Source organism: Chiloscyllium plagiosum, chromosome 17, assembly GCF_004010195.1.
Source record: "Chiloscyllium plagiosum isolate BGI_BamShark_2017 chromosome 17, ASM401019v2, whole genome shotgun sequence".
NCBI lineage: Eukaryota > Metazoa > Chordata > Chondrichthyes > Orectolobiformes > Hemiscylliidae > Chiloscyllium > Chiloscyllium plagiosum.
The window spans coordinates 26,950,974-26,970,167 of NC_057726.1; the positions used below are offsets into that span (position 1 = coordinate 26,950,974).

Here is a 19,194-nt window from a genome sequence, read left to right on the forward strand (position 1 = left end):
TCACACACGAACCATTGTCTGTGTAAAAAGTTGCCTTTGATATATTTTTAAAGATTCTTTCTTCTCTCACTATCTTTGCTTTTACAGATCTCTTCCCCTCTGTTCTACCTCACGGTCTCAATCGTATTAATTTTCAAGGAATGAAAAAGTTTAAGCACTGCCTTAATTCGTGGCCTCTGGTCAACACCAGGTCATGAAATTAGTCTTTTTCTTGTTCCCGCACTACAGTTAAGTGGAACGATTTATTAATTCTCGTGGTCTGAAAGGAAAGTTAACCTGGAAAGGTGAAAATGAAAGTCCAGTTTGGATAAACCATGAGCTGTGATCGGAGCAATTTATCCTTACATTCCAATTCTCCCTGCTCCAACGGGGAACCGAATGTCCATTGGGAAGAAAATAGTTCGGTCATGTGACTTTGACGGTTTCGACCTGCGTGGTGATCCCTGCATGCGATTGGTTGTTGCCAGCGGAGACCGTCGTGGGAGCAAGGTCACGTGAGGGTGACGTTTACACCTGCGGGTGCCGGATCGGATCGTACTTAGCCATCTGGGTGTTGACGGTCATTGCGGGAAGGATTAAGCCAGTGAGTAGCGGAGTGTGTCAGTCAGCGGTGAGGGGGTACGCAATGGGCGAGTCAAAGGATAAGATCGATTGTGAGCCGACGGTAAATTATATAACCATGGAAGAAGTGAAAACTCACAACAGCAGCAAGTCCACATGGCTTGTGATACACGACAAAGTGTACGATGTCACTAAATTTCTGGAGGAGGTACGGTTCACGTTTATGGCTTGTTTTGCAGGACTAGGCCTAGTTCTGAGTGTCAAATATTGCGACGACAGGCAAATGAAGCATTTTAAAATTTTAAATGCAGTAAGCAAAACAGCCAGTTGCGAATAGTTTTGTCAGATTTTTAAAATATTTAGTTTAGTCTCGATGAGCAAGCGTGTTGTATCATACTTTGCAGTTTGATTTTTAGTGAAGTCGTGGAATTTAGATTTTTATATGAGAGCCTGATTATCTGTTGTATCAATTGACAATAAGTAGTTGAATGTTTTCTTTAATTCATGTGATTAATTGTGCTTCAAACAAATGAAAGGTATCAAAAGGAAATACATTTTCTATTACTTGTATCAACATTCTTTGCTTTGGTAGAAATGCTTTTAAAGTGTCATAGCATGGTCCAGCTTGTCCATGCTTGATATCCTAAATTAATCTTGTCCCATTTGCCAGCATTTGGCCTGATCCCTCTAAACCCTTCCTATTCATGTACCTATCTGGATGCCTTTTAAATGTAGTAATTGCACCAGCTTCCACCACTTCTTCTGCCAGCTCATTCCACAAGGCACGTGTGTGAAAATGTTGTCCCTAAGGTCCCTCTTCAAATCTTTCCCATCTCATCTTAAACTGATGTCCTTTGGTTTTGGACTCTCTTACTCTGGGACAAAGACCTTGGCGATTCACCCTATCCATGCCCCTCATGATCTTAGAAACTTCTATAAGATTGCCCCTCATCTCAGATGCTCCAGGGAAAACAGCTCCAGCCTATTCAGTCTCTCTCAATAGCTCAAACCCTCCAACCCTGCCAACATCGTTGTAAATCTTTTCTGAATCCTTTGAAGTTTCACAACATCCTTCCTATAGCAGGGAGACCAGAACTGAATGCAGTATTTCAAAAGTGGCCGAACCAATGTCCTGTATAGCTGCAAATGACCTCCCAACTCCAATACTCAATGCACTGATCTATAAAGGCAAGCATACTGCACCTGATGAAGGAGCAGCACTGTGAAAACTAGTGCTTCCAATTAAAACTGTTGGACTATAATCTGGTGTTGTGATTTTTAACTAAACATGCCAAATGCTGTCTTAACTATCCTATCTACTTGTGACTTCACTTTCAACGAACTATGAACCTGTCATCGAAGGTCTGTTTATTTAGCAACACTCCCCAGGACCTTCCCATTAAGTGTGTAAGTCCTGACCTGATTTACCTTTTTCACAATGCAGCAGCCTCCGCTTTATCTAAACTAAACTCCACATACCACTTCTTGGCCCACCAGATCAAGATCCTGTTGTACTCTGAGGTAACCTTCTTCACTGTCCACTACACCTGCAAACTTACTAACCGTACCTCCTGTGGTCACATCCAATTCATTTATATAATAGACAAAAAGCAGTGGACCCAACACAATCCTCCACTGCCACTGTCTGTCTTGTATCTTTTGAGCCAGTTCTGTATCCAGCTGGCTGGTTATCCCAGTATTCCATGTGATCTACCCTTGCTAACCAGTCTACCATACAGAAAATTGGCAAATGCTTTACTGAAGTCCATGTAGATCACACACTCTGCTCTGCCTTCTTCAATTCTCTTTGTTACTTTTTCAAAACACTCAAATGGAGTGAGACAGGAATGTTGACTATCCCTAATTATGTTAGGTTCTTTTCCCAAGGTTTCACTCACGAGACGTAATTCGCGCACACCAACTTCTGCAAACAGTTAAAGTTTATTAGAGCCTGTACAAACTAGGTGACCCATTTGACACTTTTCGCAGGCATGTGAAGTTGACCCAAAAGAGTCCCCAAACAAAGAAAAAACATCCATTTTTACATGTGAGTTGGTAATGCTTGCAGGTACTCTAGCCACTCCTGCATGAATGTCATCCCCACCCACTTCCAGACTGTTCAGCTTCCAGACAGTTTAATCCTTTAAAATTGCATTAAATTGTACTGTCTTTCTGGACATTAATCTTTTAACATTACACAATCAGTTCTTGCCTTCCAAATACATGTAAATCCTGTCTCATCCCTTCCAACAACCTGCCCACGATGGATGTTAGGCTCACCAGTTTATAGTTCCCTGGCTTTTCCTTGCCACCTTTCTTAAATAGTGGCACTATATTAGCCAACCTCTAGTCTTAAGACATTTCACCTGTGGCTATCAAGTGATATAAATATCTCAGCAAGGGGTCCCAGCAATCACTTACCTAGCTTCCCATAAAGTTCGAGAGTCTACCTGATCAGGTCCTGGGGATTTATCCCCCTTTATCCATTTTAAGATGTCCAGCACCTCCTGCTAGGTCATATGAACACTTTTCGACATGTTGCTCTTTATTTCCCATTCTCAGCAGAATACTCGTTTACTATCTCCTATAGATCCATACGTAGGTTGCCTTGCTGATCTTTAAGGGGCCCTGTTGTCTCCCTAGTTACTCTTTCGTCCTTCATGTGTTTGGAGAATTTCTTTGAATTTTTATATGAAAGAATATGAAAATGAGATTTGGATATATACATGATGTTTCTAAATTTAAAGGATTTTTTTTCTAGTGATTAATTTGTTAGGTGCATACTGAAGATATTCTTGAAACGATATATAGTAGTCTAACTACAGAAAGGGTCATACTCAACCTTGTATTGGGGAATGAGCTTGGCTCGATGATCAAGGTTTCAGTCAGGGAACATTTCGAGAACAGTGATCGTAATTCTAGGTTTGTGATCATCAGAAGTGGTAGGGAAATTATTGGAGAAGATTCTTAGGGTCAAGATTTGATTTGTTTTCTGAGAAAGTGACAAAGGTGATTGGGGATAGGACTGTCTGTTGGACCTTACTAAAGCATTTGACACAGTGCCTCATGGTAGGCTGATCTAGAAGATTAAGTTACATGGGATCCATGAGTTGGTAAGTTGTGACCAGTGTTGTTCGCAAGGATCAGTGCTGGGACTTCTGTGACTTATTATGTATAAATGATTTCGATGAAAAGGTACATGGTCTGATTAGTAAGTTGGGAGACGACAGGGAAACTGTGTGGCATTGCGGATAGTGAGGAAGGTTGTCAAAGGATACAGCAGGATATAAATCAGTTGGAAAGTTAAGGGAGATGGAGTTTAATTCAGCCGAGTGTGAAGTGATGTATTTTGCTAGGTCAAATACAGCAGGAAAGTATCTGGGAAATGACAGGACTCTTAGCATTGATATACAGAGGGATGCATGTCTACTGCTCTGAGAAAGTGGCAACATGAGGATAAAGTGGTAAAGAAGACATACGACATGTTTGTCTTCATCAGTGGGGTCATTGAGTAAAAAAATGTTGTTCAAGTCACGGTATAGCTTAATAACTTTGGCTAGGCCACATTTGGAGTACTGTGTATAGTTCTGGTTGCCACACCATAAGAAGGATGGCTTTGGAGAGGGGGCAAAAGAGGAGTATATTAGAATGGAGTATATTAGCTATAAGGATAGGTTGAACAAGCTTAGTTTGTTCTGAGGAAGGATCACTGGACCTGAAATACTAACTCTGATTTCTCTTCAGAGATACTGCCAGACCTGAGCTTTTCCAGCAAGTTCTGTTTTTGTTTCTGAAGAAATTTGGATTGTTTTTACTAGAGTGTTGGAGACTGAAGGATGACTGCTAATGGTATATAAAATTATGAAGGCAAAGATCGGGTGGATAGTCAGTTTTTTTTTTCCCAGGATGAAAATGTCAAACACTGATGGCAAAAGTTTAAGGTGAGAGGAGGATATGTTTAAAGATATGCAAGGCAGTTTTTTTTACTCGGGTGGTAGGTACCTGGAATGTGTTACCAGTGAAGCAAATGCAATAGCAATGGCTAAGAGGCATTTAGACAGACCCATGAACAGGTTGGAAATATAGAGCTGTGGACTGCTTGCACATAGGTGGGATTAATTTAGAATGGCATCATGGTTGGCACAGACCTGTTCCTGCACTGTAATGTTTATGTTTAGAACTCTCCTTGAAACTTTTCTCTTGATTGTTCTCTGATTATCTGACCTAATATGTCCTTATGTGGCTCATTTTATCATGTTCTTGTGAAGCTCCTTGGGATGTTTTTTTATGTTTAAATTTGCTAAACACATATAGGTCAATGTCATCATTTGTTATGCAAGCTCAGAAACATGTTAGGCTATGTATTGCATTTTGGAAAAATACGTGAGTACTTAAAATCCATGATAGACTTGTTAAATATTAATGTCCTCCTGATATGTTATGCAAAAGAGCCTTGTTTTCTACCCAAATTGTAAATTTTCCACAGTATTTTGTTGGTAATTGACATTCCATTCACACCTATCCTCTACAGTAAAACAGAGCACAGTACATCTGTTTATCTGCTTTGAAGTTTGTTTTAACCTAAATTAAATCCACTTTTTTCTTGCTCAATTATATCTACATGATGCTAACAAACATTTTGTTTAAAAACATGAACCTAATCTATTCCACAACCCTCAATTGGACCTGTTAGAGTAGGATTACTGATATCCTAAATGATTGTTATACTTCAACATTGTAAATCGCAAATATGCGAATATGTTTCCAGAAATAACTGTGGAATAGTCATTAATTGCTAATAAGGAAAATATTGAAATCCTAAAGACTTAAAATAGAATCTTGGTTATTTGTCACAAAATGGTGTCGACATGTGTCAATTTTGAACTGTAACCACTTATTTATGTTACATATTTCATGATTTATTTATACTATAGCATCCTGGTGGTGAGGAGGTGCTCTTTGAACAAGCTGGAGGAGATGCCACAGAAAGCTTTGAAGATGTTGGACACTCGTCTGATGCCAGAGAGATGCTAAAGCAATATTTTATCGGAGAACTTGATTTGGTATAGAATATAGTTATCAAAGGCTGTTTTTGTCACCCTTAATATTTTTATTGTTATACTTAAGATATACTTAAATTCATTTCTTCTGCCCAATGGAGGAGGGTGAAAGAGATTATAACTGAGATGGGAGATTATAACTGAGGTTGTCATGTTGCCTGAATTATTTCAGATAGTCATAGTATACTGGGCCAAGCTGTAGCAATTAAAGAATATAGATACATCTCTTGTTCTCCTGTTGGATGTCACTTGCATCAAAGTATGTTTTTGGTTTTGTTTCCAAGCTTATAACCTTCTGAGTTCTTGTCCTTGCAGCATGATGGTTCAAAAAGGCAGCTCTCCCCACCTCAAGGTGAAATAGGATTTGCCTTGCCAACAATGCTTGCCACTCAGGTCATGAGACAGTAGGTTAGAGCAGTCAAGAGTGGGATTATTTGTGGTTTGCATGTCTTAATGATCCATCTGAACTCCAATATTCCAGGAAGAACCTGTACCAGTATCTCGTGGCACAGTAAGCTTGCCACTGCAAAAGACTTTCTTTGTTCTTCATTGTGAAATATGGAGATCTAATTAATTCATTTGATTAAATGAATCAATACCATGAACTTGATGCTAGTCATGGTGAGTTCAGTTTTGATTTCTTGTTCTTAGTTAATTTATTTGCCTTCAGGGAACATTTGAGTTTTTTACAACTGATTGGTCTTTATTGCAACCACTGTCTTTAATGATGGCTTTATCTTTCTTAATATTGTAGGCTGATCGAAGAAAGGAAAATTCTAAGGTAAGGACCATTTTTGTTCATCATCCTGCTTATGAATAAATACCATGAACAAACACTACCACTGCACCACAACCACCCCTCATCTGATATGAAATACTGGTAATGTGAAGAGTTTGATCTAACAATTTTCAAAACTACAACTTTATATGTCAACTATTTTTGATAACTAGTATTATTCACTTTGAATTCTTTCTTTGGTAAAAGTTGAAAACATCAATTTAACTCCTACTTAAGGGGAAGTTTTAGTACAAAAGTCACATCCAATAAATAGTCTGAACCCATAACAAAATAATTTTTTTATTTTCCTTTTTGCAAGTCACTAGTGGATTCCATTTATGTACTTCATATATGGACTTTTTTGTTTCACCTCTTTCAAGAAGTATGTTTACTTTTCTTTCTTCCAATAGCATTCTTCATGAAGTTCACTTTGTTTCAATTTTTTTTTATCAGTTTGAATTTATACCATTATTGCGAAAAGAAAATCAAAAACTGGTCACACCAACACAATTTGGCTCTGTCCTAATAGGTCCGATAGTCAGCTGTGTTCAGTACCAAAGATTAAGTGCTGGTTAGTCCATTTATACGCTTTTCTATTTAAACATAAACCTTAAATCAGCCACTGTCTTGTCAGTGTTTCATGGTTTGTTGACACATTACAAACTTTTTGATGTTGATTACTTGTTCATGATGTTGATATGCCTAGTTAACCACTAACTAAGATTTATCCATTGCTTTTCCCTAGTTCCATTCGGTGTCAGCCAAACTGTGTTCATTGTTAACAATCCATTGGTGAACCTCCTCCAACCCTGTTATCTTGTTAACTACACCAGTTATGTTTTGTTAGATGACAGCTTGCATACTTTAAGTTACACAAACATTATGTTTGAGACTTTGATACAGTTCTTTTCACTGTGACTCTTACTTGTTGTATTTGATCATTTTAAGTATAGCTTGTAGCATGTCATTACAACATTATTTTGTGGCACTCAAGATGTTAAAATGAAGAAAACTCTTTTGGACTCAATCAGAAAATTAGTTCTGTTTCCTCAATACAATACCTACATTTCTAAAATTATTACAGCAATCTAATTTTTTGTCACTAACCTGAGCACCCAAGTCCAACATTAAATATGCAAATGTATAAAATAATGCATCTCTCCAATGACTATGAATCTCAGAGCTTGATCTGAAAGTTAAAATTCTATTGAGCTGAAAAATTAATCTAATTCCTAACACAACAGCGCTCTGGAAATGCCTAAACATGAAGACTGCAGCAGTTCAAGAAGAGAGCTCACCACCAAATCCTCAAGGATAATTAGGAATAGGCAATAAGATGCCAATGAAAAATGAATAAAACTAGTGAAAATAAAATATATTACAAAGCTGCTTTTGGTCAGTGGTAATAGGTTTTCCTTTAAATCTGTTCAAGTTCCACTCCAGGGTACTTCAAAACATCTCAGTTGACACTCCAGTGTAGTGCTGAGTGAATGCTGCACTGCTGGAGTACATGTCTACAAATTGAGAATTTAAACTGAGGCTTAATCTTCCCTGTTGGTTGTGAAAGATCCCATGAGCTGAGAAATTCTAATGGTACCCTATCCAATATTTAATCCTTGACCGCATCACTTTAACAGATTATTTGGTTATTCTTGCATCACTGTTTGTGGGACCTTACTATGCACACATTGCTGACCATGACATTATAATAGTAAATTCACTGCAAAATTAATTCAGTTGGGTGTAAACAGTTTGGAGAATCCGGAAGCAGTGTTATGTACGTGTAATATTTTCTGTCTCTGTGTAATTATGTTGGCATTCACGGATTTGTATAGAATGTTTTGTACGTTAGATATGAATTTAAATGATAATGTGATAAAAACATATGTACAAAGTAGGTTATTTTGGATCCTTGACCCTGTTTCACCATTCAATAAATCTATGGGTGTTCTGTTTCTGAATTCCTGATAACCTTAGATTTTCTTGTCCAAAAATAATCTATGTACCTCTGCTTTAAGATATTCATTGACTTTCTTCCATCACCTTCTGAAGCAGTGTTCCAATAATTGCACAATCCTCAAAGAAAATTCTCCATTGTATGTCCTAAACAGGAATCCTTAATTTCAAAATTCTGCTCCCTCGTTCTGGACTTATCTACAAGAAAAATGTGCTTTTCACATCCACCTTTACAAAACTACTCAGGATCTGTTGTACTTCAATCAAATCGCTTCTTGTTCTTTTGAAATTCTAGTGCATAGATGTCCATGTTAAATTTTTCCTCCTAAGATAAAGCTCTCACTCCAGGTATAAATCTATTAAACCACTTCTGAACTGCCTCCCAGTACATTTACATCTTTAAATCAAGAGACCAAAATTGTCTGAAGTAATTGAGATGTGATCTCTCCAATATCCTGTATAATTTGAGCAAAACAGAACCAGGGATCATGGTCTAAGGATATAGGTAGGCAATTTAGAACTGAGATTTGGAAAAATTTCATATATTCGCCTAAAGAGTGAGCCTGTGGAAAGTGCTGCACTGAAAGCAGTTGAGGCCAAAACTTTGAATCGTTTAAAAGGAGTTAGATAATTCTTGGAACTAAACGGATCAAAGGGGAGAAAATGGGAACAAGTTACTGAGTTGGATGATCAGCCATGATCATATTTGAATGGTGGAGCAGGCTTGAAGGGCTGAATGGCCTATTCATGCTCCTATTTTGTATGTTTCTATATTTCTATTATTTAGAATTCTGCTGTTGTTCACTAAAGTAACACAGACGAACCTTTATTATCCGAACGAGATGGGTGGGCAATATTTCGTTTGACTAATTGATTATTCGGTTAATTGATTCAATGCCTCTCCTCTGGCTCAGTTTTCTTAAGTTTCTGTTTTCCTTTCTCCCTCTTTCTGTCTCGGGGTTTGTTTCTGAGCAGACACACACTTTTGTATGTAAGGGACCTGCAGCTTTGCGGAAGCTTCACCCCACATCAGTTCAATGGATTGACACAGCAAGCACTTGCTAAGTCTGCTCTCCATTCAGGAGACCCAGCAGCAGCACACCGCATGTGAGAACCCGGCCCTGGCCGCCTGCCTGTCACCCCCACCCCTGGTCTGCCCCGACCCACCGTCTGCTTCCCGCGCCACCCACCTTCCCGGGCCAGCTGGACTGGACACCAACAGTAAGACTGCCTGTTTCGCAGCCACACACTGAAGTTTTTACTGCAACTTTTTGACAAGTTCCACCTTTGCCCTGTACAGGACAGTGTTGGAGAGATTATCTGGGGAAGAGGGGTTTAAGGTACACCCCTGTGTAGAACTCCGGGGGAGAGGAAGAGAAAGAGAGAGGAGGAGGGCGGTCAGTGATTTGGAGACGGTGCCTGGGCTCCCATCGATATCCAAGACTGTTCTCGGCAGCATTTCATTAAGCAGAGTTCATTTTTAATCATTGTAAACAATTGATCAGTGTTGGAAACACCTCTTTGATGTAATGTTACTCTTGGGACCTTGAGATCTTCTTCAGATAATCTGAAATTCGGATAATAGAGGTTGCTCTGTATTCTGCTTTATTTCTGCCAAAATAAACAGCTTTACATGTAATGCATTATAACCCATCTGCCAGATTTTTTTCCCACTTATTTAAGTCTATATTCATCTGCATCCTGCTTAGGTCCTCTTCATAACAGGTTCCTACCTGTCTTTGTCATTTTGCTTCCACTCCCCTGCCATCTGAGTCATTTGATATAAATTGTAAAATGCTGAGGCCCCAACTCTGACTTCTGCAGAACCCTACTCTGCATGTCCTGCATGCCTGTCTGTTCTGACAGCCAACCAATCTCCTACCTGTGCTGGCACGTAATCCCCAGACAATGAAGTACTATTTTGCACAATAACCTTCTATATGACACCTGTCAAAAGCCTTCTGGAAATCCAAGTATGTCTGCAGTCTCCCATTTATCATCAGCTCCAATAAATTTGTCAAACATGGTTTTCCTTTCACAACACTGCTGACTGTTTCCAACTTCCTTGAGTTTTAAGTGCTGAGCTATAACATTCTTGGTGATCAACTTTAAGCGTGCCGAGTTATTGATGTCCAGCTCATTAACTGGCCAGTAAGTTCCTGCTTTGTCCCTCCCTCCCCTTGTTGAATAGAGGGGTTATATTTGCTACTTTGCAGTATGATGAAATATTTCTACAATGTAGGGAATTTTGAAATTTTAATACCATATCATCATTTAGGATGATAGGAGGAAATCCTTTGGAAAACAGGAAATTGTCAGCCCACAGCAACATCAGTACCATTCTTTAGTGATAGAAAGGGAACTTTGTGAAATTACTGATTTCTAGCTAGTGCTGAAATGTTGTATACTTTTATAGTTATTGAAATTAACAAATATTGCACTTCTATTTTGTAATTTCCTTATTTACTATTAACTTGTCATTCTCACTGTTCAAATTATCTTGGTAAATATTTTTGATCTGTTTATCAAGCCAAGACAACTATGCTTTAATTTGCTCTCTTCAGATTTTCAGATGAACATGCTAAACCATTTTTATTTATTTTTTTTTCTACACAGGATGTTTTAATCACAACAACATCAAGCCATTCCAGGTATGGTAGACTTAAAAATAGCACTGTTTGTCATGTTCTTCAGCAATGGCAGGATGATTGGGCAAAGAAGGGCTTATTTTCCAGAACAAGTTGCATTTACATCTCATTATGATGTAAAGGCTTGTAACAGTCCATTTAGAGCTTAAAAACAGTTAACTGAGTTAACAATGGGCTTCTGCTCCAGATCCCAAAGTTAAATTAAAAAATAACTGCATCCTGTATGTAATAAGAATATGTCAGTAATATAATGGGCAACGTTCCCATATGTGCTGGACATCCTACAATATAAATATGGTAAAATCTGAACTTGTCCAAATGGCCCAGAATTTACAGTTGTAATGTTAGCAGAACTGTCAATGCCTTTGAGATTGGCAACCTCTGATTTTCTGTGTAGTTCACACACAAATCTGGAGTTTGCATACATGTGGCTATACAGCAAATGCAATTACAATCTTTAGCAATGCAATCAACAGATTTCTTTTTAACAAAACTTTCATAGGATGTATGAGTTGTTTGCAAGGCCAGTTTGTTTCGTACCCATCCCTAATGACTATGAACTGAATGACATGCTAGATCATTGCAGAGGGACTGTAAGAGTCAACCACATTGTTAGGGGTCACAATTACGCCAAATCAGGTTAAGATAGCATACTTCCTTCCCTAAACAATGTTAGTGAATGATAGGGGTTTTCTAACTTGCATTCCAGTGCAGTAGTCAGTAATACTACATGGTCATAGTGCATTTAAATTCTACCAACTGCCACGGTCATGTCATGGTACAATCATTAGACTAGTAATACAGAAACCTAGGCTAATGCTGTGGGAATGTGGATTCAAGTCCTACCACAGCAGATAATGATTGAATTTGATTTACAAAGATGGAATTACAACAATCTAGTCCAATAGCAATTATTGTTGGTTGTTGTAAAAAAACCTATCTGGTTAACTAATGTATTTTAGAAAATGAAATCTGTCTTTATTAGTCTGGCCTATCTGTGACTCCAGGCTGTCAGCATTGTGGTTGACTCTTAAGGAAACAGGAGCAACAGAATGTCACTTGAGCCTGCTGCACTATTACAGATCATGATCTAGCTCAAAGCCATATTCCCACCCTACCCTCATTTACCTTGATGTCATAAGTAACTATAAATCTGTAAATTTCTGGCTTGTCTTTGCTGAATGTCTCAGGGAACTGACAAGATTCACCCTTCTCTGAGTAAAGGTATTCCTGATCATCTCAACCTTAAATGGGTTGTCTTTTACTCTGTGACTCTTGGTTCTCAGCCCCATGGCCTGTGGCGGGGGGCGGGGGGGCAACATAGTTGCTGCATCTACTCTTTGTTTATTTCTTTCAGAATTTTGTAAATTTCTGAGATCACCTCTCATTATTCTAAACTCCACAGAATACAGGCTGAATCTCCCCTTTAAACCGTCCCCCATACCAAATGTCAGTCTGGTGAACCTCGATTGCATTCCCTCAATGGCAAGCATATCCATCCTTAGGCAAAGGGACTGAGTGCCCCATACAACATAGTGGTTGCTCCAACAGTGTTCTTTGCAAATGAAGTAAGGTGTCTTTGCACCTGCACTCAAATGCTCGACCAATGAAAGCTAAAAGGCCATTTGCTTTGCTTGCTACACCTATGTGCTTGTTCTTAGTGAATATCAACATTTGCAATCTCTCACCATTTAAGAAATACTCTGAATCTTTTTGATTCTGTCACCAAAGTGGATAACCCCTCACTTGTCCACATTGTGTTCCATCTGCAATGTACTTGCCTACTCGGTGCCTAAATCTCTATGAAGCCTTTTTTTGTATCCTTATCACAACTCAAATTCACACCATGTTTTGTTTCATCTGTAAACTTGAATTTGTTACATTTGGCCTCTAATGGTCTATTAAGCTAGTTGTGTCAAATCACCACAAAGTATTACCCAGGCAGACCATCCTGTCTTGACCTGGATGCTGGAAATGATGGCAAACTCAAATCTATGGGTTCTGCAAAGTCTTCCTTACTATCACCTAGGCACTTATTTAAAATTGGGAGTTATCCCACGAGTCAAACAACAGGCTAGCATAGTCATACATGTGGAAGACATCACTAGTACCATCTGGTTATGTCTTGACTTGCCAGCAGAGCAGGCATGAGTTGTCCTGGGGTCCTCTTACATTTGATTCTTGATCCCATGAGGTTGAACAGACATCCCCTCTCCCTCCTCCTGCAAAAATCTGATGCATCAGTAACATGACGTGTTGACCACCCCCTGAAAGAAACACCAATGGTGGCATGAGCATGGAACGTTCTAGGATAGGGCACTTCAATGACCATCACTGAGAGTGGCTCAGTAACACCATTAGTGACTGAACTGGCTGAGTCCTAAAGTAAATAGCTGCTGGACGGAGTCTGCAGAATTGGTGGTGGAACAAGAGAGAAAAACATTCTTGACCTTGATCTTGTTCTCAGCAATCTACCTGTAACAGATGCAGCCATGTGATAACATTAATGAGAGTGACTGTCACACACACCCTTGTGGAGAAACATCCTGTATTCATATTGAGGATACTTTGGATGGTGTTGATGCACGAACAGTGTTAAATGGGATAGATTTCAAACCTATCTAATAACTGGACCTAATTGAGACATTGTGGGTCCTCCGCACCAACAGGATGATGTTCAACCACATATTTTACCCGGACATCATACTATAACCTGACATACTCTGCATCAAACCAGTGAACGGGAACTCTCGTTCGATCAAGAGTGCAGAGGGCTCGCCAGAATCAGCAACAGACACACCTAAATGTAAAGCCCAATCCAGGGCTACTTGCATGCCAAGCATCTTGGGATAGATGAGGCTCAGTAATTCCAACAGACAACAAATCTCTGCAGTCTTTCCACATCCTGTTGTAAATGATGGTGGAAAACTAAACAACCAACAGGAGACAAAGGCTGCAAAAATATCCTGTCCTTAATTATGGGGAGCCAGGCACAAAAGTGCAAAACAGAAGGCTTAAGCATTTGCATTATTCTTCTGCCAGGAGTACCAAATGAGTGATCTATCTTGGTCTTCGACTGAGGGCCACTCCAACAAAGATTCCTTTCTTGAACAGATTTGATTCACTCCAAATGTCCAGAAATGGCCAATGGCATTGGAAAGTGCAAAGGTAACCTGACGCACCAACATTCTGGTAGTAGCACTAAAGATGTGCTCTAGAATTAGCTGGGCCTCCAGACAAACTGTTCCAGTGCAGCTATAATGGCATCCACACAAGAATATGGAAAATTGCTCAGTACGTCCTTTCCTGAAACAGGACAAATCCACCTATCTAATTACCATCCTATTACTATATTCTGCCATCAATAAAGTGATGGAAGTGCATTGTAAAGGAACAACCTGCTTGTTGATGCAGTTTGGTTCCACCAATGCCACTCAGAACCCGACTCTGTAGCCTCAGTTCAAATATGGATAAAAGTAGTGAATCCCAGAAGTGAGATGAGTGACTGCCCTTGATATCAAGATAGCATTAGACTGAGTTTGGCATCAAGGTACCTTAGCAAAACTAGAGTCAAGAGTCACCTGGGGAAGCAGACTGTTCTCTGCTTGTTGTAGTTATACCAGCTAAAAGGAAGGTGGTTGTGGTTATTGGAGGTCAGTCATCTCAATCCATGGACATCACTGCAGGAGTTTGACAGTGAGGTGTCCTAGACCTATTCCTCTATTAGATGCTTGAAAATCAAACAAGTTACGTTGAAAATACAGCAAATTTGTGACAGCAAAATTCCATAAACACCAAATGGCAATATGTGCTTTATTTATTCCTCGACCAATGTCTGTTCTGTTCTTTGAAATCGTACCATTGGAATTCTTACATCCAAAAAGGAGGCAAGCTGCAGCCTTAATTTGAAGTCTGTCACAAAATGGCTCCCCCTTCAGTACTTTACTGGAATGTCAGCCTTGGTTTTTTTTTTATCTTGTGTTGCAGCTCTACACTAAGTTGAACGCAGAACCTTGTGATTCAGGCAAGGGTGCTCTGAATTTAGAAATGTTTAATGTTCAATTGTGATTTTTTTAAATAACTAAAATAAGCTCTAATTCAAAATATTTTAATCTTTAGTTATCAAATTGGATATCAGGGCAGCACAGTGGCTCAGAGGTGAGCACCACAGCGCCTCAGTGCCAGGGATCCGGGTTCAATTTCAACCTTGGGCGACCATCTGTGGAGTTTGCATGTTCTCCCCATGTCGGCGTGCGTTTCCTCTGAGTTCTTCAGTTTCCTCCCACAATCCAAAGATGTGTAGATTAGGTCTAGTGGCTATGCTAAATTGCCCATAGTATTCAGGGATGTGGAGGTGAGGTGCATTAGTTAGGGTAAATATAGAATAATAGGGTACAGGAATGGGTCTGGGTGGTTACTCTTCGGAGGGTTGGTGTGGACTTGTTGGGCCGAAGGGCCTCTTTCCACACGAGGCATTCTATTCTATTCATTCTTCGGATCTATTCTAAAATTGAAGTTATCTGCAAATCTGAGTTGGAGCTTTAAAGGATATGTTTCAATGGCTTTTTAAAAAAAAAGTGTCTTTTGGTTTTCCTTTGCCTTTCAATGGAGCTCTCTGTTCTTCCGCACTCCTCCTCAAATAGATGTTTTAGATTTAACGTTTGTGTAAGATTATATATCTTAAATGCAGCATCAAGCATTGTTCCAAAGGGAGGAACTAAAGTTATTTTCACTTCTTTAATCATCAACTTTGGGATAGCTTTGCTTTTGCATTCATTTGCAGACATCTGCATTTCTCCAGAACTGTTGATTAATCCCAGGGATTTGGTCTGCAAGGAGACTGCTGATCTGAGTGTGCCACTAAGTAAATTGACACAAAGTCATGTATTTTGTAATTGCTCATTTGTATACCTGACTAGGTACTTTTGAGATTATAAATGTTTAAACTGTAAATAAATCTTCCACCTTCCAACAGGGAAAGATCTACTAAAGTCAACATTTGATAACTTTTATCTCAAGCTTTTTGCTAAATGTTCCTATACTAGTTTAATTCACATTCAAAAAATAGAGCTTTGGTTTATTTTCATCAACAGGTAAATATTTTACTTGGTCACTCAAAAATGTTTTCTTTCCTAGTTGGTGGACAAACTGGCTGATTCCTGCCTTTGCAGCTGGCATTGTAGGACTCATGTATCGCTTCTATCTAACAGAGACCAAAAGTTCATCCTGAGGCTTTCAGTCTCTCTTTTTTCATGAATTGGGGAGGACAATGTGTCTACAGAGTGATGCCGTTAACATCCATGTCTTCAAAGTTTTATTGATGATTGAATAATATACAATTATGTATTTAATTTCATTGCTCGCCGATAAAAAATTTTTCTACTCTATGCACTAATTAGTCAAGTATATTATGTCAAGGATTTACAAGGAGTATATAACCAATTCAACAACAAAAGTTTTGATTACTTAAATTCCTATTTTCCTATTTATGGCTCATTGTAAGGTCAAGTATTCAAGACCACATTTGAATGAAGAGCACATTGGATATTGAAGAATTGTTCATTACACTGTGCACGTGCCCATCAAAGTTGAGCCTTCTACAACATGACCATTGTGTACACAATGAGTTTTAAGACTATTTCTGGCTCACATTGAGGTTCTGGATGTAGGTTTGCTTGCTGAGCTGGAAGGTTCATTTCATGAAAACTAATCTCCCAGCTCAGCGAGCAAACCTACATCCATTGTGTACACAGTTGAACTATTTACAATAGAAAGAAAGTAAATGGAACTTGTCTTTCAGAATTTTTTTTTCACTGAACTGCTGAACCGGTTTTTTACTAGTCTATTTCTCGTGTAAAAAGATGGTAGCAGCTTGTAGCACTCAAATATCGGTGCAACTTTTTCAAAGTTTAAAAAGGATTCTATGAAATACTTGCTATTAGGTTATTTAATCTCAATGTGAAATGTAATATACAACCAGAAATAGGTTAACAGCTGTTATTCTTCTTGGTCCCTTTCCCCTTTGAATATAACAACTCATGCTAAATATAGTTCCATGGATATTAACTTGGCGATGTCTCACCATTCTTCATCTGGACCACAAGTAGGCAGTTTTTAAAAAAATTTAGAACACAGCTAACTTTAATCTTAGCGAAGCACAGCGTCTGTATTGCACCTTTTCAGTGTGACTTTCTGTTTAGTGATAAGAATCGGGTTGTGTCCTTGTGTCTTGGTCCCATTCTGTAATTCAGCAATAGAGTTGTAGTGATTTGCCACTATTGCCAATGGAAACTGTGTAGAAATAAATGTCTTGAAAGATATCCACTGAGCCATAAAGATAATATTATAGCTATCTTGAATACTGTGGTTTGCTGTACTGTTCCTAAAATGGAAAGGTTTACCCCAATTTCTTTTACAAGTTTGTTATTCTTAGGGAGAAATTTGAAGCATGGAATCTGTATCTTACCTTCTGTAAAAATTGGAGTTAGTTCTTCCTTCCTCCTTTCCTTTCTTTCTTCTCCCGTTAAACCAAAACAGTTCACTGAAAATCCCGCACTGCCCAATTTACTACCAAACCTATGTGAATTTCAATCAACCTAATTAATGCAGATGGTTATTGTTGTGTTCTGTGTTTTAGATTTTTAGTCATAAGTAACGCTAATTAAATTCCTTCTTCTAATTCATTGTAGCATATACATTTTGTACCTTTGGTCTGATCTGAATTTATAATTCAGACTCAGCACAAATGTATAACTGAAAATATTTGCTTTTGTAATTTTCTAGTAGTGTCCCAAAATAATTTTTCACAAGATTGGATTTTTTTTTTTTGCATTATAGGTACATGTTTTTGTGCTATTACCATAATGCAATGTCTACTTGAAAGTTTCACTGAAATTCTTCACGGTAGTCCATCTAATGAGCTAATAAATAAAATGTCTTTCTAAATTTATCCCAGATAGGTAATTCATGTTTGTCGACACGATTCATGGTTTTTAAAAATATAATAACTGTTGTGGAGATTATGCAAACTTTATTGTACTTGATGCAAAAATATCAAAGATTTTCAGGCACTTTTATTATATTATGCACCATAATCTGGCAGATGTGTAGTGTACATTTGGGGGTGACTACATCAAATGCATGTAAACTTGACCACAATATTTCTTGGAATAATTTTATCATTGTTACACTGACCTTTGGTTCAAATATGAACAACACTGACTTGCATGTTTGCATCTGTTTACTGCGTTGTGTAATATCTGTACTAATAAGCAACTGTTCAAAGTCTATATGTATTTCCTTTTTCTTTCCAAACAGTTGTAAAAATTATTGATAATCCAGCCACTAAAATGACTTGAACTTGAATTTATTATGCATTGTGTTTCCTGAAGAATAGATTTATTTGGTGATCTTATTTTAATTTGTTATGGCCTACTCAGTGGACTTTGTAACTTCCACCTAACTGTTGGTTTTAACTTACATTTTTTTGTTTCTAAAAGCCCAGTCCAGAGAAACTACACATGACTGAACTTTTGAAACTAGTAGATCTAAAAATTTAAGGGAATTGCCATTTGTTTTTCAACTAAACTGAGTGAATGAAGAAGGACTGGTACTTTGAGCATTTATGAATTTGGGTACCCGAAGGTCCATAGCTGAAATAATGTAACGTTAGTGATTTTTTTTTTCTCTACCTTTTTTAGTTTTCTGGCTCCACTGGTTAGTTAGTCCACCTTTTTGTACTAGGAATTTACAGGGCACACTGGCTTCAATCGCACTTCTGGTTGTCCACTGGCAAGTAGTGATTTTTGACACAAATTAACTTTAAATCTCTCATGAGGCAAGCTGTAGCTGAGAAGTAACAAACCAATGAGTTGCCAGAGGAAGTGGTGGAGGCTAGTTTGCAACATTTAAAAGGCAGCTGGATGGATATATGAATAGGAGGGGGGTTTGGAGGGATATGGGGCAAGTGCTGGCAGGTGGGACTAAATTGGGTTGAGATATCTAGTCGGTGTGGATGATTTGGACTGAAGGGTCTATTTCCATACTGTACATCTGACTAAATGTATATGATCAGTCTTTGCCTAAAAAGTAAATTTTTGGTTTTGATAGGTTGGTAGATCTATTGTAATTCCTGAGCCAGGAGAGGAATAACTGCCAACACTACTCCCGTCCTCACTTTACATGTGCAGAT

General features: G+C 38.4%; 1 protein-coding gene across 1 annotated transcript; it reads left to right on the forward strand.

Annotated features, from left to right (window-relative positions):
- Positions 1-472: 472 nt before the first annotated feature.
- On the forward strand, positions 473-18,368 carry LOC122558296 (cytochrome b5). The gene is made up of 5 exons (XM_043706709.1): positions 473-769; positions 5,496-5,624; positions 6,376-6,402; positions 10,972-11,006; positions 16,140-18,368. Exons 1-5 carry the CDS (start codon positions 626-628, stop codon positions 16,231-16,233), a joined length of 429 nt encoding a protein of 142 aa, XP_043562644.1. The 5' UTR covers positions 473-625; the 3' UTR covers positions 16,234-18,368.
- The last annotated feature ends 826 nt before the right edge of the window (positions 18,369-19,194 follow it).